Source organism: Cheilinus undulatus, linkage group 9 (assembly GCF_018320785.1).
Source record: "Cheilinus undulatus linkage group 9, ASM1832078v1, whole genome shotgun sequence".
Taxonomy (NCBI): Eukaryota; Metazoa; Chordata; class Actinopteri; order Labriformes; family Labridae; genus Cheilinus; species Cheilinus undulatus.
In genome coordinates, this window is record NC_054873.1 from 30097365 (window position 1) to 30117132 (window position 19768).

Sequence of the window (19768 nt, forward strand, 5' to 3'; positions counted from 1 at the left end):
ATTACTTTAAGCGACAGTTACCTTAATTGTTCAGTAAAAATCTTACTTGCAGTATGAAACGGAAAAATAAGGCCTGCATTACATCAACTTTACTTGTAAAGTGTCTTAAAATGAAATGAACTGACTTATTTCAAAAGTAAATTTTTTTTTTGCCTGACCCACTGACAGATTTTTTTTAACATTTTACCATGAGTGGAAATTAACCAAGAACTAAGAACTTTTTACATTTTCTTGAGTATATTTATAGACCAGAACTTTCACTTGAGTACAACAGTTGTGTACTTTTTCACCTCTGCTTATTACTTTCAGTGCAGAACTTTTTGTGTTTTTATCTCAAAATTAGATTTTAACAAGACTTGCCAAGTGAATGCGACCTTTTTTCCCAGAAAATACACTGATACACTTGCTAAGATGTGGGTTTTTGCATTTTGTAAGAGGAATGAATCAATTTAAAAAAAACTTTAGAAAACAAATTTCTACACACTGGCTAATTACACAAAACAGTCTGAAACTAAAACAGTATGCCACGGTGTTCGATCATCATAGTTACAATGTAGGTATTGTTTGATTTCTTCTAACTAGTATCACATTAAAGGTCACATATTATGCAAAATACACTTTTTCAGGCTTTTCTAGCAAAAATATGTCTCCCTGGCCTTTCCACAATCCCCCCAAGAATCAGAGACAGCCCCCACCCCACCTTTCAGAAAAAGTGTGCTGAAACAAGCCATTCTAAGATTTTCCCCTCATGATGTCATGTGGGGAGCTAGCATCGCCTCCAGTTTCAGTTGGCCCTCCTTGCTTGGAAGAAAGTTCAGTCCTCCTCTCCTAATCCTCCTCTCAGTTGGCAGCTGAGAGAAGTGTCGGTACCTGATCCGTCCCGGAAACCCGATTTGCACTGCGCATGTGCAAACACGTGTCTACATCCGCATCTACATAAATGAATTCTAACCCTAACCCTAACCAGTGGAATATAAATGCTAAACGTAACCCAGGAAGCTAATTAATTAAAATCTAAACCTACCCCAGTGAGCTACCCCTAAATCTAACAAGATAAATTAAAAGGCTAAACCTAACCTAGCTTTGATAGGCTGCCAAGGGGATGTAGACGCGTGTTTGCACATGTGCAGTACAAATCGGGTTTCCGGGACGGATCAGGTACCAACAAGGAGGATCAGGAGAACCACATCTACATCCTGAAATGGGCGTGGTCAGGGGCGGAGTCAGACAGCTCAGTAACATTTAGAGCCACACACACACAGAAATGGCTCGTTCTGAGCAGGACTGAAACAGAGGGATTTTTTAGACAAGCAAAAACCCAATACTGGAGGGTTTTCAGCAACAAACTTCACAGGAATGTTTTGGAGACCTTAGGGGAAAAATATACACTTGTCTTAAAAGAGCAAAATATGTGACCTTTAAAGTTTTTAATGCTGGTATTGTGGCAAACTTGTCTCCAATGTTTCTATCAAGGCGGACCCTTAATGATTAGTGTGGGGATACTAATCCTACACAGCCAACATTGAAGAGAAAGAAAGGTCTCAAAGAAAAAAAGACATTTTTCCTATGCAAACTATCCCTTTAAGAAAGATATGACCTCAACACATGGTTTGAGCAAACAAACTAAACCCACACACATACAATATTTTTAGGTCAGTGTGAGAGGTGGTTACTGGGCCGTTTTCATGGAAAATGTTCAGATACTGACACATAAAGAGAAATCTCTGAGCGGCACATAATGAGTTGACTCTCAAAGTCCGAGGTTATGGAGGTGTGGTATGCCGCAGTAGACTGGCTACAAACGGCTTGGATCCTGAGGGGTCACAGAGATGGGCCAGGTTGTAAAGGTGTCGTCCTTGCATTTTAATTCAAAGTACAGTACCTAATCAGAGTAAGACGGTTTAAAAAACATGAAATCTATTCAGTGCATTTTTTTGCATTGTCACTCCCAATTCTTTTCTCAAATATAGGTAGAGGAGCAAAAGTAAGCTGTGTTTGTTCACAAATTTTTTGGACCAAGTGAGATCTTTTCAGGTGGACAGAGGATGACAGTAGTAGTGAGAAAAGCAGTGAGGAACAGCTTTTCAGGGCAGGCAGACTGCTGCAAGGCTTTAGAGGCACATCCCCCTTCTGAAGAGGGAGCAGGTGTCCCTTATTGTCGTTCATCTCACTACAGTCACAGCAGCCACATGAAGGTACACAGCTTATGTGGAAAAAGTCACTAATAAATAAACCTTGTCCTTAAAAAGGAATGCTGCATCTTAGAGTATGCTTTCAATGACATAACGCCATTAAAAAAAATGGGATGGTTTGAGAGTCTATCAGTGTGTTCACACTGTAAGAGCAGGTTCTATAGAGACCAGTGCATCTCTTCGAAGTCCACAGCCTCCCCCAGGTTTGTGTCAGTCTCAAGGAGGCTCATGATGACCGCCATGGCTGCTTCATCGTTGCTAAGACTACTAAGGCCTGGCCCAACCACGCTGTCCAAGTCCAGCTGTGAATTCTCTGCTGAGGTAGCACGAGATAACAGAGAGAAAAATTCAAGGGGTTATAAAAGCATATCATTGAAAAACATAGCCCTATATTAATGTTACTAGCGAGTGTCAGTGAGCATACCCATGAGTGCATCTCCTCCTCCTGAGAATGCAGCTTCCTGTGGCTCATCCTCTGAGCTTGACTTTCCTGGCACCTCCATGTCTGTCGCCTCTCCATTTGGCACCTGTTGACCCCAACAATAAAGGAGGAATCTTAAACTAAGCAGCAATAGGACAGGAAGAAACAAATCTTTGCAGGTTAAATCGTGGCTTTGAGAAATTTCAACAAGTTCACTACAATTTCTCATTTATACAGCAGAGATAAGATGACATATCCTTCCGCCCTAAAGATGACATCTTTTTCAGGCAGGGACTGAAAAAGATGCCACTTGGGTGGGCCACCCAGGTAAACTGGCGCCCACCCAAGTACATTTGAGGGCCATTTCACCGTTTTCATATTTTCATAGTTTTGGGAACATCTCTTTCAGCTATATACACACCAGCATTTGAGCCAGCTTTGCTTTGCACCTCAACTTCTGTATGCCTCTCCTTCCTGACAATAGATCCATTTTCTTCAGTACAAAGAGCCCCTACGTAGCCCATCCAGGTGAACTTTCAGACATAACTGCCTTTCACGAGAAAATAAACTCATCCATAATCTTCCTTTTCTCCAGAAAACTTTGCGTGCGTGTTGAACAAGTGTCTGACGCACTCTGCATCCTGAAATTACATCAACGAGGCTCATCCACAAGCAGATTACAACGAACATGTTAGAAACATTTCACTTGTGGTAAATAAAGAAACTGATCGGACATAGTGCCGTTGTTAAATACAGGTTCAAGCTCACACTGACAGGTAAAGAGAGAGGAGGAGAGAGTTTACAAGCTAGGGTAAATGACTGGTGAGCAGATTAAAGTTGTGATCCAACCCCTAAATAAGTTTCAGAATAAAGAATGATTTATACAAATTGAGAATAAAACTTCTGAGGACATTGGGCTGCATATGCCCAATAATAATGTAGTAATAATGTAATGATGCAAAAATAATATTATCCATAATAGATAGGGTGATGAAGCCAATTTCATGGATGTTCCTGCACAGCTACACTACCTTATTTTTCTGAATGTTTATGCTGTTTATCTAGGGAAACATTAACTTGTTGATATTGGTGTGTACACTAAGACAATATAATGCCTAATGGTACATCTAATAATTATGCCAGTCACTGTCAACCAGACATTAGACACTGAGACTAAGTGAAAAAGAAAAATATAAGGTTGATAAGAGGTGACTGATCCTTGCTGCCAGAGAAAATCCGAGCTTTTGTCAGAAACTTTGATTTTCTGTTAATTTCAGTGACTCCTATAAACAGAATACTGCATCATTTGTCTCACTCACCCCAAATGGCAAACACTGAACTTAAATGATTTTCCAGTTTTGAAAAATACAGAACAGGGTCCTTACAGAACTGAGTTTGGAACTCCAACCCTGCTCACAGACTGCAAGCTGCCCTGTGGTCCAGCACCTAGCACTTATTGTCCTCAACAGAGGAGTGTTTTCAGCCAAATCAACACTCCACTAAGTTTATTTACTTACTAGAATACTTCCTGTTTTCTTCAAATGTACAAGTATGACCTAACAGAAGAAAAGCAGTTAAAAAGTGGCACCATCGCCTGCCTCTCTGGTCTGCGTGGTCATGTATTCCAGAATGGAGTGCGCTTTCAACTGGATTAGGTCTCAACTAGTGACAGTAGCAGCTACACACAGTGGGATATTGACATCACACTGGTATAGGCTGCAGTCAGCTTTAGTGATGAAGGTAGGTAGGAAAGTAGGTATTAAAAGTGCAGCTTAAACAGCAGAGTTTAAAGAACATAAGCACAAAAAACTTAAGTAACCTGAAAATATTTACACAGCCTTCAAACCGTGACTGAAACAGATGTGCTCATGATCAAAGACAAATAAAAAACTTACATTGTTGCTATTTTGATTGTGAGCTGGTGGACATTTATCCGATGGTAAACTGAAAGGGCTCGCATTACCACTAGAGGGAGATGAGTTTGTCCTAAAAAGACAAGATTTATTGAAAGTGAAAGCGGTAAAATCTAAAACAAATATTAAACAGAGCTGCTATAGCTGTAAAAGACTTGCTGCACTAATGTACCTGTGGAAAATTAATTCAAATGATCTCTGCCACTGTTACAAAATTAAAGAAGATGTTTTCTGAACATTTAACAACTGAAACTATACGAGGCTTTACCTGTTTAAATCCAGAAGTTCATTTGCAATCTGAGTGCCAATGCTTCCAGCATAAATCATCGCTCCAGGCGTGGTGGAGACGCCAGGTATAATTGGAAAGGACTTCTTACCATCTTTGAACAAAAAACATTTGAATTATGATTGACATTAAGAACATTATTGGGTACTGTGACACAATCTGCATTTTACAGTATCACAGAGCATCAGAGGTACCGTCATGGTAATATATATATATATATATATATTTTTTTTTTTTTCCCCAGTGAACTGACCTTCAGAAGTCTTGGAATTGCTCACAGGTTCAGACTTGTTTCCTGACTGACTGGTTCGACTGTGATCAAACCTAGAGGAAAGATAATGCCTTTAGTATACTTATCTCAGGTACAAAGATATGGAAGTGATGCATAATGAAACTCAAGCATATACTCACGATATAACTGTGTTCGTTGACACTATGTATTCTACTTCTTTGGTCCAGGGATTTACAAAACTAAACCACTGACTCTGCAGAGTGACAAAAGAGCCATGTTTCGTTTTGAACTTGTAACAGTTTGTCTCGATTTTCTCTTTACTTCGCAACACTGTGGAAAGAAAACGAGAGGGTGAGACCAAGACAATATAATCATTAAAAACATGTACATAAAAATGCCTAAAACTGTTGCCATCATTTTACTTTAACTTCAGCTTAAGTAATAAGGATTAGATAGAAGTAATGCAGTAGACTAAATTAGTTAACCTTTTCTATGCCTTTCAGCTAAATGTGGCAGGTCATCTTGATGGAAGTACTCATAGCATGATGTCCCAAGTAATTCTTGAGGAAGATAGCCAAGAATGGTTGTTGCTCTGTTGGAGAAAGGGAAAAGTTGTGGTTAAAGAGCACACTACTAAATCATAAATCTGTATCAGCCAGAGTAATGAATGGACTCCACAGGTCAGGATCTGTTTTCAATTGACCAACAAGAAAAGACAGATGGCGCAAACAGTTTGGACATTTTAACAGAACATATGAGGAATATCTCAGTGAGTGGAAATAAAGTAAACAAGCACTGAGACACTAAAACCTTGTAAAACCTCTGAATTAAAACACAACTTTACCTTTGATCAACAAAGGTGAATTTTCCATCCATGGCATAGCGTGTAGTGAACTCTGTGGGTTTAACTCTGACTTCTCCATTAACCTGGGGAGATGTGTGAGAGTGGACGCGTCCTACTGCAACCAGGCAGCTAAAGTGGGAGCTATCCTGCTTGTCAGCCTCTCCCTCCCCATCCGGTCCGAGCTGGCTGGTGGGCCAGCTGCGCATGTAGCCTGTGCAGTGGACGGTGCAGTACTTCTGAGACTCTGTAAGAACATGCAGTCATAATTAAGAAGACAATTTTGCATCCAGAAAAAAAAAAAAAATTTATTCATGACAGGGATTTGTCAAAGTCTAAAGCCCAGTTCAGGTCAAAGACAAGTCCTATCTTGCAATTGCCTGCAACAGGCCACTCGCTTGAAAGTTGCACTGTCTTTCAGTCTGATTGTGTGTCCTTTGTTTTGTAGTGTTTAGAAAGACATAATGGTTGACTGTGACCTGACCAGCTGCTACCAACTGGCTACAGACTTGTGTAGATAGATTTGTGACAGTTTATTAATGTGCTGAGAATCCATGGAATAATTTCTGCACCTTTCTTTTTGGACGAGCTGGATTGGAATTCTTTGTCTTCCACTTTGACTGAAACTTTGTTATACTTCATGCGGCAGAAGAATGAGCGCCGTGCACCTGAACAAAGCCTTGTTGCTCCGACAGGAAGGTCAGCCTGGACCTGCAGACCGGCTGGAGAAATGACAGGAGAATTAAACATGCTGACTCACACAGCACAATCAAACACCAACTTTTATGAAAACATACAAATGCTTTTTACTTTTTGCATCTATTAGCCGTTCACGAGGGTATAATTCAGAAGCTGAAAGCTGCTCCTTCACTTTTCCAATGTCCTTTTGATGTATGTAATCAAACAGGCTCTGTCCAATCAGCTCCACCTGTAGTCAGAACAGAAAACATGTCAAACAGAGCTAAACATGGCTCTGGTGCTGCTAAATATAAATATCAAAACCATGATTTTTCTGACTTTTCAGGTGTAAAGTTGGATATTTAAAAGAGTGCGTGAATGATTGTAATTTTAAGTCTAAAACCATATCAATATCAATATATTGTGGATTAATTTATATCAATAGTAGAATTATAACACCAGCACAGCTGATAGTGAGCGAGTTTATGAATGAAATTTTCATTGATTTTATTGGTGGGTACTTTTCCCTCTTTTATGCCCTGATTGTTAGAAACTGTATCCCTTTTCGTAGGGAAGTGTTATCGTCATTTTAAATGGGTTTCCTGCTTTCTATTGTGTTGGTTCATGTTATTTTTACTTCTGTTTATTTAATTTGTGTGTCATACCCGATTATAATTTAATATCTTCTGGATGGACTCGGAGACAAAAACTATTTTCCCACGATCACAGCCGACTACAAAGAGGAACCCGTCTGCAGCCTGTAAGAAAGAAAAAAGGGGTGGGGATCCATGTGACAACAATGTTAAGAGAAAAGTTAGTCATTATCTAGTTACCTTGTACTTTTTTGTACAGATTTCACTGTATCTAACATTTTGACCTTAAAAAAGCAACGACACAAGTAATGTGAAAAATACAGTACACGTTTAACTTATGTCTAGTTCAAGTTGAATGTATCACTGAAATAACTTGATGGATTAACAAACAACTTACTTTACAAATAATTTAGAAAAGGCTGAAGAATTGATCCCAATAATAATGGGGGTTCATTCATCTATTTCCTATAGACCTTTAGCATATGACGTCACATGTGTGCACAGCTTAGAAAGCTCAAATTGTCTGTTTAAGATATGCAATGTGGACAAAATTATTTGGCCGACTGACCATCACACCACTAGTATCTGTACCGGCTCATCCCAAAGGTGTTCATAGGGATTGAGGTCAGGGCTCTGTGCTAGTGGAGGTCAGCCTCTCCCTCCTCTCCCTCCCTTCCCTCCCCGGAATCAGCAGAATGTTGGTGACTTTTTACACACCATGCGCCTTGGCAGTTGTTGACCCCGCTCTGTGATTTTATGTGACCTTCCGCTTAGTGGGTGTTATTCCTAAATGCTTCCACTTTCTAATAATATCACTTACAGGTAACAGAGGAAGATTCAGCAGAGATGGAATTTCACAAACAGTCTTGTAGCAAAGATGGCATCCATCACAGTACCACGCTTGAAGACACTGACCTCTCCAGAATGACCCATTTTGTATTATAAGTGTTTGCAAATGAAGATTCCATGGCTAGGTGTTTGATTTTATACACATGTGGTGTGGGTGTGATTGAAACACCTTAATTCAATAATTAACAGGTGTGGCTAAATACTTCGTTCATGTAGTGTACCTTCCAAATATTTCTTTGAGTATAAAATATAGAAAATTAATTTCTTATTTTCAACAGAAGCACTGAATGGTGACCTTTCGCTGGACTTCAACCAAGTAAGATGTTGAAAATAGAAACGGTGCTTACAAATGCCTCTTTATGCCCAGTAAATACATGTCTGATGAAGACATTTTGATGAAAAACTTAAAGTTGTATTCACAAGGACAGCTACATAGGCATCAGGGCTTTTTCATGAGATCACTGCCTGTGTGGTCTTCACGAGTCTCTCTGTTTGAGAGAGCTCTTGAGGTGACAAACCTCAAAGTCAGTAATATTTGTGGTAAGTAGGCTAGTTCTGTTATGTTTCTTTCTGTTAATTTTATGGCTCCAAAATATATGTCAATATCTCTACCTACAAAAATGTATAGTAGCCCCTTGTCACCCAGTTCTTCTACCATTTGCTGTAGTGACTGATGCCACGGTAGTCACATGACTGCAATTGGGCAATACAGCATATCCGGAATGGAGCCAACCCAAGCTGTCATTGAGGGCCGACTCTGTGACAGTGTGGGCTGGCTGGCGGTTTGTCACAGAACTGACATAAAGAAACTACTGAACATTCACACTCATACCTAATGGACATATAAGATAACATAAACCTAACAGACATGCTTTTGGATTATAGGGAACCCAGACGGGACACTGCAACCTCACAACTGCACAATCACGAGGCTTTAAAAAGTATTTAAGAACAGTTTAGGTCCTAAGCCATTTTATGGATGTATTAATGTTAAGCTTCCATATTCATTGGTATCGGTTTACCTTAAGGACAAGGTGTTTAAGCTCCTCATCAGGAAGGAATGATGGTTTGTAGTTGGCTTCAGAAAATGTTGTTCCTGAACCTAAAAACACACAAAAAATGTAAAAAAAAAAAAAAAAAAAAAAAAAAAAGTCCTTTATTGTTATGCCATTTGAATGCTTTCATTGAGAACAGCCACATCGGGAAATTCAGTGGTTTTAGTAAAAAAACTACAGATGTGGTCGCAAACTACCATTACTGAGAACGAAACAGAGAGACTCCTTAAAGCATGTTCCTCACAGACATGATCTGAGAATGCCAACACTTTTTTTTTTTTGGGGGGGGGGGGTCATAGCTAATCTGGGTAATTGCTTAAAACATAAAACATATGCATAGAGCATGATGAGCACCAGGTTACTGGACAAAAAAGGTTGTATTATGACTTAACTCAGTAATAACTTGAATTTCAAGATGCATGAGAAAGGGTCTATCAATTCTGAAGATGATTTGCCATCTCTTGACATGTTACCTTTGAGAGATTTGAGGTGTTGCACAGCCATTCTGAGCACAGTGAGCTTGTCCAGCTTTCTTGACATGGGGTTACAGGTAGGGATCATAGCTGACAGTTTGTCAATGAGATAGTTCATTTTATCCCGTCTTCTCTTTTCTATTTTGCTGTGTGGTTCCCTGAAGAGACATTAAATAATAAAACAACAAGGCAACTTTAGTTCCCTTTGAAAAGCAATGGTTATGCATTACATGCAGAATTTCATCAAACATTTACACTTTTTAGATTGGTGATTATAAGACAAGGAAGCAGAAATGTTATTTAAGAGGGACTGGCAATTCAAACTTACTTGAAGCATTTGATTTTGACATGTTGATCATCTCCATCTGACCTGTAGAGCAGAAAAAGAAAACACATGTAAAATATCTTCAAATAAACAACAGCCCAAATTTCACGTCAGCACACAATACCCATTTTGGTCGTCATCCATGTCTGCATCAAGGATGGAAGTAGATTTTGTATCCCTGAGGGAGAGAGGTTGTTGCCATCATTAGATATGATCAACAATTAATGTCACTTTAAAGAGTTACAGATCTTCTCTGAACCTAATTAGAGTGCTGGTAAATATGCTTCAAACTACTTACAGGGTGTCCATACTGCCCTTGCGCTTCCTAGGCATCTCCATGTTTAAAGACAAGCCAGCAGCTGGGGGTGAGGTCATCAGGCTGGACAATGACATAGAGCTGCATTGGTTTTTCTCAGTCAGAACATCTTCTGAAAAACACAAGAAAAAAGCTCTAAAGCTCAATTGCCAGCATATAAATATGTTTCATTTAACTGTTTGTTAGACCGTACATTTCCATATTAAAGAGATGATGAATCAAACACCTGCTTCACCACATTCACAGTCCGTCCAGCTTGTTAGCGGCCCACACACAATCTAAATAAACAGTTTTTAATGTGTCTGTCACACCAGTCATTGAACACGTATGTGTCAGTTAACACACAAGCAAGAACAGCGTGATTTAAGAAGAAACTGTAACAATATCAGCTCAATCGATATTGTCACACAATGTTTATAAAATAAAAAAAGTTGGAAAATATCAATTTTATCTCTTCCCACCAAATGACAGAAATTTAATTTTAACTTTTCATAATTACAGATGTTATTATCAGAACGCTACTATGGATAACATGAATGCACAATGCTTTGCAAGTATTGGTAAAAAAGGTAATGTGTCAATTGGAGCACATGAATATCGGGTTACTGCAGATATAAAAGTCCCTGATGTAATTTGTAGCCACTAGAATGGTAGGGGTAACCACCTTTTTGTTTTTTTTTTTGTTTGTTTTTTACCTCCTATTTTTGGCTAATGCTTGTCCAAATTTTCATCTGGTTGCTAAGAATTAAATGTGGCATGTCAGGCATTCTCCTAATTCAGTGAAATTCACCTTTAAGTGAGAGGATGCCACTCACTTAAAGGTGAATTCAGTGAAATTCACCTTTAAGTGAGTGGCATCCTCTCACTTAAAGGTGAATTTCACTGAATTCACCTTTAAGTGAGAGGATACCAGTTTCACTTGTTATAACTGGTAAAGCATACTTTGAGCAAAGTTTGAATAAACTGATGAAGTCGAAGCCCATGTGAATATCTTGTAAGCAGTGGGATACAACTGGCTGTTATGGCATCACTAGGTAATGTTTTTTTCTGCACAACTATGTGGACATTACATCCCTATCTATTATTACAGGTATTGTGTCTCAGTACATCTTAGCAAATGCTAGATCCTAATTAAACAGTTACAGTCTCAAAACTTTTTTTCAAATCTGCTAAACTAACATTTTTACTAAACTACTTCACATTGAGTCCACATAATAGTGTAATTTGATAGCTGTAACTTTTCAGAGACTGAGGTGACATCTCCAAATTGCTTCTTTCCTTGACATCCAAAACCATAACACTCTTATTCACTGTGATATAACTGAGAAATATGTTAAGGTACTGACAGTTTTTCTTTCTTTCTTAAACAAAAACATATAAAAGCCACTGAAAAAAATCAATAGAATATTGAAGAACTCTTCGTTGAAAAAACTACTTGTATGATATATCAACTGTTACACTTTTCTGCAAGGAATGGATTAACTATCTGTTTCTTGTTGCCTTATACTGAACTCCTAATCCTACAAGGGATGTTACTAGGTGAATAATTTCCTATCTAATTATACACAAGTTATAACGGCATTTAACTGACTAGCTCTGGACAACTTTATCCCCACAACCACCTCTGTACATTGTACAACAACAGACACAATAGAGCTGAAATTCAGTCAAACTTCCAGACGAGTCATCTGACTCAAAAATCAGGTCAGAATCACCTTGAAAAAGCAGTCGACTCCTGCCTAGCTTATCGTGGACATGTATGACTAGTGTGTGTAATAATAGCTTTCCCTTCTGCGACATGCTGTTCATCACCTCTTTTGAAACCTACTCCCTGGCAGTGGTTTCAGTAATTATATCATCAATCTTGATGCTGCTGGTCTTGATTGTTTGATTAATTTATAAAGAAAAAATCTGTTGTAATTTCAGTATGTCTCATGACCAGATTTTTGCTGGTTTTGAAACCACAAGACCTTTAAGTAGTTGTTTAAACGATTATAAATGTTATTTATTATAAACAGTTCCAGGATCTTTTTTAATATACAGTTCCATGCAGCTTAGTCCTCTGACAGACTGGACAGGCGTTTTTATCACATTGATATCTTCCTTAAATAATGGTCGAAGTCATTTTTTGACAAAAATGATTTCTTTGCCTCAGTCAGCTCTTAAAGAAGCAGTGAACACTTTAACTTTTTTTTCAGCTGAACACTAAGGTATCTGACTGAACTGCGTGATGGCAGACATGGAATCAATCAGCTTTGCAAGGTTATCAGTGTCTTTACCAAGTTATTGTCGGTGCACACACACCATAAAGCACTGAGCACTTAGGCCCTGTACACAACAAGGGCCCTTTTTAAATGTATTTTGTCATTTCTTTCCCAGAGAAGAGTTGAATGTTAAAAAATTAATGCCACAGCTGGTTTTGACAGCCCAGTTTTAAAATAATTTACACAAGCAGCTATCATGTAGGGCCATATTAGGGAAAAAAAGTCTGACCCCTGAGGTCTGTTTAGAACAATACTAGACCTCAAGAGAATAGTCAGCAAAAATGTAGGTTAATCAAATTAACATTTCCTTCCATATCCAAATCACATACCATCACAGTAGACAATAACTGCATGTATTAAACTAGCAGTACCTAATGAAGCCCAGGACCAGTAGGCACCAGCAAACATAAAGAGTAGTTCTGAATTATGGCAAGCTCTACCAGTCTCCAAAAAGAAGACATTTAACTAAGCAGAAATAGTTTTTTTTCAACCTGAATTTCCAAAGAAAATTTCTCTTCCTCTTTAAGGGTTGTCTATCTAGCCCAAATAAGTGACTATTAGGCATATGTTTATTGTCATGTTATAGCCTTTTAACATCACTAAGGATGTAAACATAACACATGAAACATTTGATCAAATCAAGAAAAAAGCAGGATACTCTTCTATGCAGGATGGTTTTGACAATGTTGGATACATTTCATGCTCTAAAATATGCCTACATTATAATAAACTTAGCACAAAAGGTAAGGAAATTTGTGTTTGGTAGATTATTTGTTGTAACAATGCTTCTTGGCAATAAATCTTATACGGTGGAAAGCCTGTTTATTTCCCTTTTGACTGGTGTGACATCTGTAAGGAACATGCATTTGTGGGATGAGCAGCAGAGCTGAGTATGTGGGTTGCGCCCATGAAAAATTTGTAAAATCTTCTCTACCAATGCCAAACAGCTTATTCTGCCATTGACTCTTGTTTGGTGTTTGGTGGATTGGATGATTGAAGTTTGAAGAAACAAGACATAGTGGCAATTAAACAATTTCTTCATTTAACAAACAGGAGCCTCAGTAGCGTGTGGAAGAACCATACACAGCTACAACAGCCTGACACGTCCTCTTCATACTGGTCACCAGCCTGTTCACGTACTGCTGTGGGATAGAATCCCATTCTTCTACCAGCATTTTTCTAAAGTCAGCCAACGTGGTTGTGTTGGTCACTCTGGCACAAACAGCACACATGGACTCATCGCTGAAAATAACGTTCCTCCACATGTTCAGGTTCCCGGGAACGTGTTGCCGACACCAGCGCAAACGGGCCTGATGGTGAAGGGCAGTCATGGCAGGCCTCCTGGCAGCCCTTTGAGACCGGAGATTGGCTGCGTGCAGTCTGTTCCAGATTGTCTAGGCAGAGAGCCGTCGGCCATATCGTCCTGCAAACCTTGACTGTAAATCTGTAGAAGACAGCCTACGGTACCTAAGTGCTGACAGGGTGAGGAAATGGTCATCTTGGGGTGTCGTCTTCTTGGGACACCCACTTCACGGCCTGTCTCTGACATCCCCCGTTATATGGAACTGGGCCTTCAGTTTGGAGATGATACTAGGGCTTACTCCAATGCCGCAACTTGGTTTTGTGGAACACCAGCTTGAAGTTGCCCTGTCACACAGGCCCTATCCAGATCAGTCAAACTTGGCATACTGATTCCTGGAGCAGACCCATACTGACCACTGTAGCAGGGCCTACGCTCACAGGTGCTGCCAATCAGGTGACAATCAGGCACCTGATTGTCAGCACCTGGGGGTACCAGAAGCTCAAAACAAGAGTCAATAGCAACAGCAAAATAAGCTGTTTGGCACTGGCAGAGATTTGGCAAATTTTTCATGGGTGCAACCCACATACTCAACTCTGCTGCTCATCCCACAAACACATGTTCCTTACAAATGCGGCACCATTTAAAAGGGAAATAAACAGGCTTTCCATCGGTATAAGATTTATTGCCAAGAAGCATTGTTACAACAAAGAAATGATCTACCAAACACAAATTTCATTACCTTTTGTGCTAAGTTTATGTAATGGCTGATATCTGTTATAAAATGACATATTGTAAATCTATCACATGATTTAAAAAATATGTTAAATCTGTGAAAAGCTTTGGCTCATCTAAGTCTGAGCTTTGTTATAGCGTTTGTGTTTCCTGCTTCCTGATAAGCACATGGTGTCCACATGTTTACAATGACACCCTTTAAAATCAGCAATAAGTAAACTAAATAGAACAGCTGTAATTATTAAGTTCACATGTGACACAAAGACCCAACTTTATATTCACTGGACAAAATAGTGAGCTTCTGTATAAATATACATGAAGTATTACTAATTAAGTCGCCATTATGTGTACAGATGCACTGTTCAGGGGAACTATTACAGCCAAATTGCAGCATTACCTCGTTTTTATAGCTGAATAAACGGTTGAACTGGAAACTGGTTCAACCGTTGGGGGGAGCGACCGGTAAGTTTAGCTAACCAGTTTTAGGCCTTAAAGCAGCTACTTCAAATACTTTTTTAACAAAACATGACACCATTTCAATGGTAGAGCATAGACTGTCAAACTGTTGAAATGATTCATTTTGACACAGTTTCAGGACTGTAAATACACCGTATGAATCGTCACAGTTGAGCTGGTAAACAGGCCGGGCTGCTATTGCTAAGCTAACATTTGCTTGGCTTAGTTATAATGATTAACATAAACGGACACTGAAAACATAACTTTGCCTACATTTGCTACAGGGTAATCCTTGTCATTACCCATCACAGCGCTGTTTTACCTACTGTTAAATCGTAAAAAAACATCGTGTAAAGTTAACGTTATATAAATAGTGTAGAAAGGGCCAGTTTGCTCTACTGATCTACTGACCTAGTTTTGAATAGCGCGAAGTTACGATCAACCAGTGACATATTTTTTGAAAATGCACCGCTGAGCTTCTTTTCTTCCTGTAAATGTTAACAGCCTACTGACTTTACTTCATCCTGTGTTCGGGTACGTACTGGTAAATATAGCTGTACTGTTTATATTACTACCTGACGGTTCGTCACCCGCTTGGTCACCGCCGCCAGCCGCTGCCTTCCTCGCCGACATGGCTGGAGCCAGAGCCGGTGCACTCAGGCCTGGGACTCCAATGCATGGATGAAGAGGTCGATAACTCCGAGTCAATGCCGTTATAAAAGAACGGGCTTTGGGAGGGAAGAAGAACCAGCAATAAATTGTTATTCCTTGCTTTATTTTTTCACAAAACAGGGAGGTAAGAAGGAAGACGAGCATGCAACGAGATGACTGTTACTGCAATAACAGAGCAGAGAAACAGATAGGACGTAGTCTCCTCCTACCGGCGGACTGGAGGCACCACCGCTGCTTCATTACCCCTGCGCTTCCTCCATATCTGCCGGAAAGTCCATCTACCAATGGAAGCCACTTGACGCCACTAAACACAGGCCTATATAAGGGTATTCAGTAATAAATTTTCTGTTTTCATTTCATATTGTTGATTTTGCATTTCACAGTTATCCCGCAAAGTTATGGTTTGGTTTTTTTTTTTCATATCTTGACCTTTTTCATTCACAATTTTGACTTTTTATCTTGTTTTTTTTTAAATACCTTTTAAGACTCTCAATTTTGAATTTTTAATATTTTGTCCTTTAAACTCACGATTTTAATTCATTTTTCTCACATTTTGACCTTTTTAGCTCCTTACTTTGACTTTTATCTAATAATTTCAAAAGTACCTTGATGCAGACAAGATGGATGACATACATCCAGTCCATACCGGAAGTCCGTATGTCTAAGGTTAGGCTGTAAGTGCATTGTAATAGAGTGGTGTTGTTGTGACGTAATTTTGTAGGCAAACCCGGAAGTTGGCGTTGTATGGGTTCTCTTTCAACACTCGTTTTGGTATCTCACCATGGGACACGCTCCCTGCGCTGTCCCCCAGAAGCAATATTACATTACACCAGTCTTGACTGGCAGACAGGCGTGACATCTGCTACAAGAGGAGGGACTCCCTCCTACTATAAGAGCCTGATGCACCACCTCCTCTTCAGTCTTGATAAGCACACCTCTTCCTCACTCTTAGAAGCAACCTCTCAGACAGCCTTGTAAGCTAACAGGCTAGCTTAACTGTTCACAGAATGAGCTAACCCCTCAGTTGCCGAACGCTGGCTGAAGGCTGCATAGCCAACTGAGTCTAGTAGTTGAGCTGTCACCAAACAGTAGCTACCACAACTAGCCACCAAGCTAGCTGCTATAGTTAGCCACCAAGCTAACCTTTTTCTCTGACGGAGCTTAACCTACCCTCGCTATGGACAGGGGCAAGCTACTGACCAGGCAGTGTGTGTGTGGTAACAAGATAGCCGGGGCGGTTGCCATGATGGTGAGGGCTCTGAGCGCATTGTCGCTACTGCTGGCCTACCAGGCGGAGCTAGAGGACGACATGTCAACCTCACCCACCCCAGCCCTGTGGGACAAATTGTGCATGGTTATGGACCTCTGCCTGTGTATCCACCGCTGTGCTGTGCAGTCCTCCGGAAGAGCTATGGCCCTGATGGTCACTCAGGAGAGAGCGTGTTGGCTCAACTTGTCCAGCCTCTCTCACAAGGAGAAGACTCAGCTACTAGATGTGCCTTTGGACCCGAAGGGTTTATTCGGCCCAGCTGTAGCCACAATGCAAAAACGCTGTGAGGAAAAGAAGAAAGAAGGTGAGGCTCTGCAGCTCTGTCTCCCCAGAAAAGCACTGAGCCCTCCCCCTCCAGCAGCAAGGCATTTGTTTGCACAGGCGGTCTCGTGCCCAACTTACCACATCCCCAAACGCCAGCCACAGCCCCAGATGGGCAACTGCAACCAGAGCAAGCAGCTGGATCTGAAAGGTGCCTGGGCTAGAAAGCCTTTCGCTGCCAGCATGACACCAGGGGACCAAGTGGCTGCTCTTGCCGCCCTGGGGGTGAAGAAAAAGAGAGCTCCGATGGGGTTGGATGCCTTAGCGCACGAGTGGCTCTGTGTCCTTCTGTACGCTTTTCCCCAATTAGAGCTGATCACTCCTACTCTCGCCAGAGTGTGAGAGAGGGGCCTGACTCTGATCTTGTGGCCCCCTGCTGGGTGGGGACGCATTGGTTGGCGGAGATTTACAGTATTGTGGGGTCCTCTGTGGCCCCTCCCTCTCCGCAGAGACCTCCTGTCACAGGCGCGCGGGGAGATTTTTCATCCTCACCCGGAGTGCATGGCTTTATGGGTATGGCCTGTTAAAGGCTGAATTTGACTGCCTCTGGGCTTCCACAAGGTGTTATTGCAACAATCCTGAGCGCCAGGGCACGCTTGACCTGTGTGCATATGATGGAAAAATGGCGCATGTTTGAGGACTGGTGCGTAAAAGCTGGAGTGATTGCTTTTCAGAGCTCTGTGGCTGTTATTTTATCATTCCTACAGGAGCTGCTGGACAAAAATTTGGCTTTCTACACTGTCAAAGTGTATTTTGCCGCTATTTCAGCTTGTCAAATAGGCTTTGGGGACAAGACGGCTGGTCAGCATCCTCTCATATGTCAATTTATGAAAGGAGCAAGATGCCCATAGTGAGATACCGAAACGAGTGTTGAAAGAGAACTTTAGGTTAGGAAATTAACCCTGGTTCTCTGGAACATGAGTGAGATATCTCACCAGACCACCATCCTTGCCTGGAGCGAGGAAGAGGTGTGCTTATCAAGACTGAGGAGGAGGCAGTGTGTCAGGCTCTTATAGTAGGAGGGAGTCCCTCCTCTTGTAGCAGACGTCACACCTGTCTGCCAGTCAAGACTGGCATAGTGTAATATTGCTTCTGGGGGACAGCACAGGGAGCGTGTCCCATAGTGAGATACCTCACTCATGTTTCAGAGAACCCGGGTTAATATCTTAACCTAAAGTTCCCTTGGTTTTGAGCCTATGGGATTTTTCAATGGGTTTTTGGGTTATTGCTGAAAGTAAGCTCTGTGTCCAATAATAGTTTATGAAACTTACACGTTTTGTTCATAAAGATAATCTTCATGAATTGATAATATAGGCAACATATCTGGTTTGTTAATATAACTGTCAAAAGTAAAAAGCTAACGTCGTGCTATATTGAACTACAACAAAACTGACTGAATTTACATCATCACACGTGGATACAACTGAACGGCTCAGTTGCCGCGCTTCGGATGATGAGGTATGTAGTCCTTGTTAGCAATCTTTTAGCATCCGCCTTTATTAAGAAGTGAAAAGATACACAATTCAAAGGTGGGGCACGTTTCAGATGTATTTTATGTCGTAGGATAAAACGTTAAACTTTCCTGAGCTTGTGTTCACCACAGACCTTATTTCAGGCATTTAACCGAAAACGCATTCAAAATCCCATAGACTTTCAGACGAGGGAGCCGGAAGTGCTAAAATGCTAACTTACTTTTGTGTTTTAGGACTCATTCCTGCACCACTCTATTCCCATAGACTGCAGAAAGAATTGGACAAACCCCGTGTGACGTCAGTCGTCTGCTTACAACAGGCGGACTCAAACAGTTCTTGAAGCCAATCCGTGGAGACTTCCATATTGAAATCGCAGTCTCAACCGAACTTTGGATCAACCTAACGGCCCGCCCACTAAATGCGACTTCCTGTTAGCCTGCTAGCTAGCATTCCGGTTGACAGAAACGGAACCCCTGCCTGCCGAGCCATCTGTCGATCAAATGAGACGTGCCCATCAGCTTTCATCCTAAATATAATCCAAACGATCGTGGTACAAAAAAATTCACCCCCCGTACAGTGGGAGCAAAATAAGAAACTAGCTAATGAGACACATTTGGTGATTTGAACCAGGCTGTAAACCAATTTATTTGGTGTTTAAAAACTGGCTGTTTAACATGTGTGTCACTTCCGGTGTTCCTGCAGCCAGCCTCAAGTGGACACTCGCGGTTTAGCAATTTTTTGCACTTCGGCATTGGCTTCATTTTTCAGGACCGAAGGTTGCCGCTTGGTAATTCCTTATTTTACTTTGAAAATACGGTGCTTTATTTTGAAGTAGGTCAGGAACTATCATTGAGCTGCTCTCACGTGACTCTAAGAAGCTTCACGGTAGATTCACACAGCAAGCATGGACTTTTACACACGGATGGAAGTTTGTGATGGACTTTAATGTCTTTCATACAGCATGCGGCTAATAAGTGTTAACGGTGGATAAGAAGGAGAAGCTTCCAGTAAACCCGTTGAAATAAAGCCACTTGTGTCTGCCTGTGCTTGGAAGGAATGATAATATTTATTTTATTGCTCACGAATTGTTAAATGTTATTTTAA

General features: G+C 40.7%; 1 protein-coding gene across 5 annotated transcripts; it reads right to left on the reverse strand.

Annotated features, from left to right (window-relative positions):
* Nucleotides 1-709: 709 nt before the first annotated feature.
* arntl2 (aryl hydrocarbon receptor nuclear translocator-like 2) lies at nucleotides 710-15868 on the reverse strand. 5 transcript variants are annotated; one of them, XM_041796069.1, is made up of 18 exons: nucleotides 15811-15868; nucleotides 15505-15657; nucleotides 10157-10286; nucleotides 9983-10036; nucleotides 9862-9903; nucleotides 9534-9691; nucleotides 9028-9107; nucleotides 7229-7321; nucleotides 6696-6813; nucleotides 6458-6607; nucleotides 5889-6132; nucleotides 5530-5636; nucleotides 5224-5374; nucleotides 5066-5136; nucleotides 4795-4906; nucleotides 4509-4599; nucleotides 2617-2719; nucleotides 713-2508 (listed from the first exon to the last, which is right to left on the reverse strand). In XM_041796069.1, the coding sequence occupies exons 1-18, from the start codon at nucleotides 15839-15841 to the stop codon at nucleotides 2351-2353; spliced, it is 2046 nt and encodes a 681-aa protein (XP_041652003.1). In that variant the 5' UTR covers nucleotides 15842-15868; the 3' UTR covers nucleotides 713-2350. The 5 variants fall into 5 exon arrangements, 4 of the variants coding, with proteins under 4 accessions (XP_041652002.1, XP_041652001.1, XP_041652003.1 ...); XM_041796068.1 differs by lacking the exon at nucleotides 15811-15868 and having other exon boundaries at nucleotides 710-2505; nucleotides 15505-15798; XM_041796067.1 differs by lacking the exon at nucleotides 15811-15868 and having other exon boundaries at nucleotides 711-2508; nucleotides 10157-10283; nucleotides 15505-15798.
* Nucleotides 15869-19768: the final 3900 nt, after the last annotated feature.